Genomic DNA, 6,624 nt, shown 5'->3' on the forward strand with positions numbered 1-6,624 from the left:
TACAATAGCATTATGTTGTTTATTCAAATTTTACGTGTCTATTTTGTTGGGGAAAGAACCTCGTTTATTACATTTTATTTATTCTACCACAGTTAAATTTTTTTTAAAAATATCATATTTTAATTTAAATTAAAATTTTAAATATGTGAAGCGAACCAAACCTTTAACTTTTTTTTAATAGAACGTTTGGTACGCAGTAATCAGTTGAAATCATATTCTTGAGAAAATGATATAAGATAATATGATTCTCAAGAATAATACATTACTGTGTTTAGTTACATACAGAAATCTTGTCTCAAATTCTCATAAATAGTATATTACAGTGTTTGGTTGGCATAGGAATGTTGTGTTTAAAAAAAATTTAGGAGAATATAATTTTCACACTTTTATATATATTTTTAAAAAAAGTATAAGAAACAAATAAAAATTTTTAAAAAATGAATTCCCTTAATAATTTTAAAATTAATGAAAATTCAAAGAAAAAAATTTATAAATGAAGATTAAAAAAATCTACATAACTATCTTTCTCTCTCCTCTATCGCGATCTGACTCATTCTCTCGTTTTCTTTAAATCTCGATCTATCTCTCTTGATTTGGGGGTGGGTAGACGATGGCGAGCGACGAAGAAGGGCCTTAGGACAAAGGGGATGTTGTACGACGCTAAGGTATTTCTCGCGACGGAGGGCGGTGAGGTGTTGGGTTTCTCACGACGAAGGCCGACGAGGTGTTGTGTTTCTCCCGATGGAGATCGGTGAGATGCTGGGTTTTGCGAAGGAGGTCAGCGAGGTGTTGGTTTCACGACGGAGGCTGATGAGGTGTTGAGTTTCATGTGAAGGAGCCCCGCGGGATGCTGGTTTTGTGACGAAGGTCGACGGTGGTGGGGCTGAGTGACGGTGGCTGGCGCGGGGCGAGGTTAGTCGTTGGTGGCTGTGACGATTTTTGTGGTGGTCTATTTGTGATGATGGTGGCTTTTGGCTTTACGTGAGATTATCACGTTTAGTTAGATTCTCGGGCATCTGAATATCGCTCTATTGGGTGGCATTCAAATTACCTCAAATTGAGAGAAAGTGGATCTCTTGGTATTCACTTTCCGGTGAATCTAAAAATTAGAATTTTCATACTAAACATGATAATCTTACAAATTCTCATTCTCATATTTAAAATTATTGCATACCAGACGCCCCATAAAAAGTGCTTTTAACTATTTAAGTCTCCAGTTTATTACCAAAATAATTATGAAAATATTTATGAGGAAATATATTATTAGTAAATGTTAAAAAAAAAGGGAATTTCTGTGTGGTGAGACAATCTTTTTTGGATTACCGGTAGTTCAAGTCAAAAAATAGTTTGACTCCACATTCATTGACTCTCATTAGTATATTTTCTATTGGTGAACATGCGCGCATTATAGTAGAAGTTAGGGTGCTAAATGTAAACAAGCACAAGCATACGTGGCCAAATCCAATTCGCTGTAATATATTATTTTCCTTTCTTTTCTTTACGCCTCAGTTTTTCTTTTTCCCTTCCAAATTCCAATTAAATTTCGTTTCAGTTTTCTGTTGCAATCACGCAGCTTTCATCTTCTTTCGTTTTCAGCAAAAGGAAATAAAAAACCTTCATCTTCTTCGGTTTCCAACAAAACAAAAAGATGATTTTTATAAATACCCTCCGAATTATATATTTTATTTCAAAGTACCTTTTAATTTTATAAAATAATTCAAAACACCCCCTAAATATAAAAAACTCTTCAAAATACCCATTCCGTCAATCTCCGTCTATAACCTAACGATTTTTAAAAAACGTATTTTAAAATATAAATCCTTATTGTGAAAAATATTAATAAAAGAACTAATTATCTCATTTAATATCAACCATTGATATAAACCAATCAAATCTCATCCATTCATTTATATTTATTCGAAATATTTTTAAGGGTTTAGCTTTGAATATGAAATCACAGAAACACCCCTATTAATCTCAACCATTGATCTAAATAGAACAAATCTCAGCCGCTGATAGCTTTAAGTAACATAAGATAAAGAAAACCCTAGAAAGTGCAGCCCTCATCCTCCATCACACGAGCGTCGCGGTCGCAATTGCAATTTTCGGAGATGTAGCAGATGGCCTCGCTGTTGACGTGGACCGGCGAGCCCACGCTTGTGCGAGGGTCCTTGAGGAGATTTTCGGCTGCAACTGAGTGTGATTTTGGTCATGGATTTCTCGTGGCAGGCTGCGCCCTTGTTGTCGGAGGAGAGAAGGACGAAACAGAAGGAGAGACGGAAATGGACGGTCTTCGATTCTTACGGTGGCACACGGAGGAGGTGAGGCTGAGACGGGGCTGTTGAGGGTGGAAGTTTGTGATGGGGCTACTGAGCTTAAGATGGCTGAGATTAGGTTGATTTAGATCAGTGGTCCATATAAATTGGTTATTAGTTTTTTTTATTAATATTTTTCATAATAAGGATTTACATTTTAAAATACATTTTTTAAACTTTTAATGCACGGCATGTCGGTAAAATCGATAAAATTATAGGCATGTCAGTAAAATCGATAAAATTATAGACGGAGTTTTGAAAGAGGGGGCATTTTCAAGCGTTTTTATTTACCCGTTCAGTTAATTTAAGTTAAAATATAATTTAAAAGTTTTTAATTATAATAAAAAATTAAATATGATTGTTTTTAAAAAATAATAAAATTTTTATTTTAAATTCTCTGAAGTAAGTAGGTGATATATTTCAAAGATAATTTTAAACTGTTTTGAAACAATGTATAAATTTAAAGCTATTTATAAAAATAATCCATAAAAAATCTTCATCATCACCCCTGTCTCTTCTTAACCCAACACAAGTACATATCTGAATTGATGAAGTATGAGAGCAGTTATTCGCGTTTTAAATTTGAATTGAAATATAATTTACGTGAGTTTTTAATTATTATAAAAAAATTAAAGTTTCGTTTATTTTGTTGATTTGAATTTAGAATTTTAGTTTTGTTACAGTAAAAAATTCTTATAAATAATTATATTTAATTTTTTTACTACAGTAAAAAACTCTCACATAAAATCACATCTCAACTCGAATTAAAAACTCGAATCAGCGAAAAATTCAGCCTTTTATTATAATATAACTTAAATTTTTTACACAATCGGAATAAAAATATTTTGTCAAATCTTCATCTCATGCCCAACAAAGCCGAACGATTATACCAGAAATTAATAACAATATTAAAAAAAATCATGCCAAAATTCTTCTTTGCTTTGACCCATGACAGGATTCACTTGGAGATCTAGAAGGTTTTTAACCAAAAACGATTTCTTCTTCTCCTTCACTTGCAGACCCAAAAAAGTTTTACATTAGAGATACCAAAAAAACAAAAATCCAGATCAAAGTTCAAAATTCAAGAATGTCAACAACTCCATCATACCAAACGAGACAATCATTTGGCAAATATTATACGATGCTAAATTATAACTTCTTTAAACATTTCTCAGGGTCTAACTTCCTTCAAATTCCTTACAAAAACCAAAAACAAAAGGGACCTTTTAGGTCTCGTTTATTTTATCGATTTGAATTTTGAATTTTAAATTTTTACAGTAAAAGATTTTCATAAAATGTCATATCTAATTTTTTTTTGTCACAGTGTAAAACTCTCAAAAAATATTACATCTTAATTTAAATTAAAAATTTAAATCAGTAAAATAAATGAGCATGACAATTGAAGGAGAGAGAGGAAGAAGGCAAAGGGTTTTGCAGCTTTTTTTTTTTCTCTCTCGGCAATTTTGTTACACGTGGAATTGTATAAAATATTAAAGATAGAGGCCTAATCACATACTACAACCGTAAAGATATACCAATGTTCCGTTGAGTTTCTGAGCCACTCGAAAAACTTCACTAAAAAAATACTCTAAAAATGTTTTTTTTTTTTAATATTCTGATCTATTCAAAATTGTTTATTTTACATAATTTTTTAATATAATCTAACTTTAATTAGATTTAACTGTAAAACATTGATTTTACGATATAAAGATTCTACCAAAAAAACTCTATAAATATAAATTTTATGAGTTTTACAATTATTTTGATATGATTTTAACAACATCATTGAGAAATAATATTCCCACCATAAAAAAATTTTATTATCAAAATAATTAGTCAATAAAATCATAGAGAACACAACCTTATGTGTAATGGGTAATGTACCATGACCCGGCTATTTCCGTGAGCGAAGCAAAATATTTAAAAGCAATAAGACAAATTGGAGCTATGGACTCCGGAGATTGATTTCTATTCTATATAAAACAAGACAAGATTATCATGTGTCTTAAGTTTTTACATTTAAATAGTGTATACAACAGTTGAACATGCAAATTATTAAACAAATAAAAGAGAAGGCTTTTTATTAAGAAACAAAAGAGTAAATTGGGTGCTTTATTCCCAGAAGTAATTGCCACTTCTTTTGGCTAAACCAAAGTACTTCTCGGGGAATATATTTTTGATGCCCATCTCTCACACCAAACGGAGAAAAATAATAAAATTCAGACCAATCCACTTCCAGTCACGGTCAAACTTCATTTGTATTTGATTTTAAAATAAAACCCCAGCCACAGGATTACATCAATCACAACAGTCCATCACTTGTGTTCCCAAAGAAGGCAAAAATAGAAAATAAAATATAAAAAAGAAGAAAATGGGCCCTACCAGGCCCACTTAGTTTGGCGAAAGAATTCGTAAAACATCTGGTTTATTATAAGTATTCATTATATTTAAATCTTATTTATTTTACCTATTTAAATTTTAATACAATTAAAAATTATAATAAAAATTTACATTTAATTTTTTTATTGTGATTAAAATTTTTTATATAAAATTACAATTTAATTTAAATTAAAAATTTAAATTGATTAACTAAATCAGGCCCTAGGCTTTTTATATATAACTTTACCTGAAGAGACCAAAATTCATTGTCTCACGCATAGAATGAGTCAGTGAGGAGAGAGAAAGAGAGAGAGAGAGTAGGCGGTGGGTTTGGGTCTCTTGGTTTGGTAGGTTTAGGTTTTTAGGGTTTTGTTAGTTTTCAGAAGAGGAGGAAGAGAGAACGAGAGATGGGAGAGAGAGTGACCGGCATCGTGAAGTGGTTTAGCGACCAGAAGGGGTTCGGCTTCATAACCCCCAACGATGGCGGCGACGACCTCTTCGTTCACCAGTCCTCGATCCGAACCGACGGCTTTCGCAGCCTCGCTGACGGCGAGACCGTAGAGTTCGTGATCGAGTCAGATCCCAGCGGCCGCACCAAGGCCGTCGACGTCACCGGCCCTGACGAGGCTCCCGTTCAAGGATCCCGCGGCGGCGGAGGCGGAGGCGGCTCCAGCGGAGGAGGGGGGAGAGGAGGCTCCCGCGGTGGTGGAAGCGGCGGCTATGGTGGCGGCGGTTATGGCGGAGGAAGCTACGGTGGTGGACGTGGTGGCAGCAGAGGTGGAGGCTATGGCGGTGGAGGAGGCGGCGGCGGAGGCGCTTGCTTCAAGTGCGGTGAGTCTGGACACATGGCGAAGGACTGCTACCAGGGCGGCGGCGGCGGAGGTGGAAGGTACGGCAGCGGTGGAGGCGGCGGAGGAGGCGGCGGAGGAGGGAACTGCTTCAACTGTGGTGGGTCCGGGCATTTCGCTAGGGAGTGTCCAAACAGTGCTCGTTGAGCAGTGTTAGTGGTATTATTAGTAGTACCAGTGGTGAAAGTGGTTTTTTTCACCTATAATATTATAGGGGGTTTGGTTTATTTTGAATTTGGTTATTTCGGAGTTTTGATTTTCGGGCATGAATTAGCGATTGACACTGTTTGTCACCTTTTGGTTTTTCTTTTCTTTCTTTTTTTGTTTTGTTTTTCAGTTATTAAGTATGATGAATGGGTTTGATAGGGTTCTATGATCTTCTCGGATTTGCTTGCGGTCTTATCTTTTAACCCCTTTCATTTTCATTTCATGTTTTGGGTATTTGGCACCGTATATGTTGGTTAGTGAGCTTGCTTACTCTCGCTCTGTTTTTCAAGTGTGTATACACAAAATATCATATAATATATGCCGGTGTTTATTAATCAATTCTCTTAATCTTTCTTTCTTTTTCTTAATTAGTATGATCTGTTTGCCTACTTTTTATATATATAAAATAATCTATTTGTTGGTTGCTAGAATGTGATTCTCGTTGAAATATGTGAATTATTGGTGGGATATGTTTCCTCAGAAAGTAGGATGCTCTACTGGCGATTTTATTGGGTAGTAGAAGAGGAAAAAGTAGAGCGACTCTTTTGTATGAAAATTCAAATTGGTGGATCTATATATTATTATTACCTTCTTGGACTATCAGAATTTGTCGTGAAATGGATGGCCTTGGATCTCTGTTCTTTCTTTTTCATTGAACAGACGAGATGGGTCTCTTACCCCTCCTTTTCTCAGATAAATGGATTTGACTGATTGGTGTATGGCCATTTTTATTAAAATCTAATCAATGCTATTACCCAATACCGTCTTGTTTCTTTTTTTCTTTTTTTTGGGTTGATTGTCTCATGTCCATATGTTTGAAAGTTTTCTCTTTGGATTTCTTTTCTGAGAAAAAAGAAATTTAAAATGGACGAACT

At 34.4% G+C, this 6,624-nt stretch overlaps 1 protein-coding gene across 1 annotated transcript; it reads left to right on the forward strand.

Annotated features, from left to right (window-relative positions):
* Nucleotides 1–4,951: 4,951 nt before the first annotated feature.
* On the forward strand, nucleotides 4,952–6,088 carry LOC21407697 (glycine-rich protein 2). The gene has a single exon (XM_010092012.2). The coding sequence runs from the start codon at nucleotides 5,102–5,104 to the stop codon at nucleotides 5,687–5,689; it is 588 nt and encodes a 195-aa protein (XP_010090314.1). The 5' UTR covers nucleotides 4,952–5,101; the 3' UTR covers nucleotides 5,690–6,088.
* Nucleotides 6,089–6,624: the final 536 nt, after the last annotated feature.

This window comes from Morus notabilis, unplaced genomic scaffold, assembly GCF_000414095.1.
Source record: "Morus notabilis unplaced genomic scaffold, ASM41409v2 Scaffold137, whole genome shotgun sequence".
NCBI lineage: Eukaryota > Viridiplantae > Streptophyta > Magnoliopsida > Rosales > Moraceae > Morus > Morus notabilis.

Excerpts from the sequence above, each read along its gene's own strand:
- LOC21407697 (XM_010092012.2), top strand. The coding sequence starts at position 5,102 with ATGGGAGAGAGAGTGACCGGCATCGTGAAGTGGTTTAGCGACCAGAAG.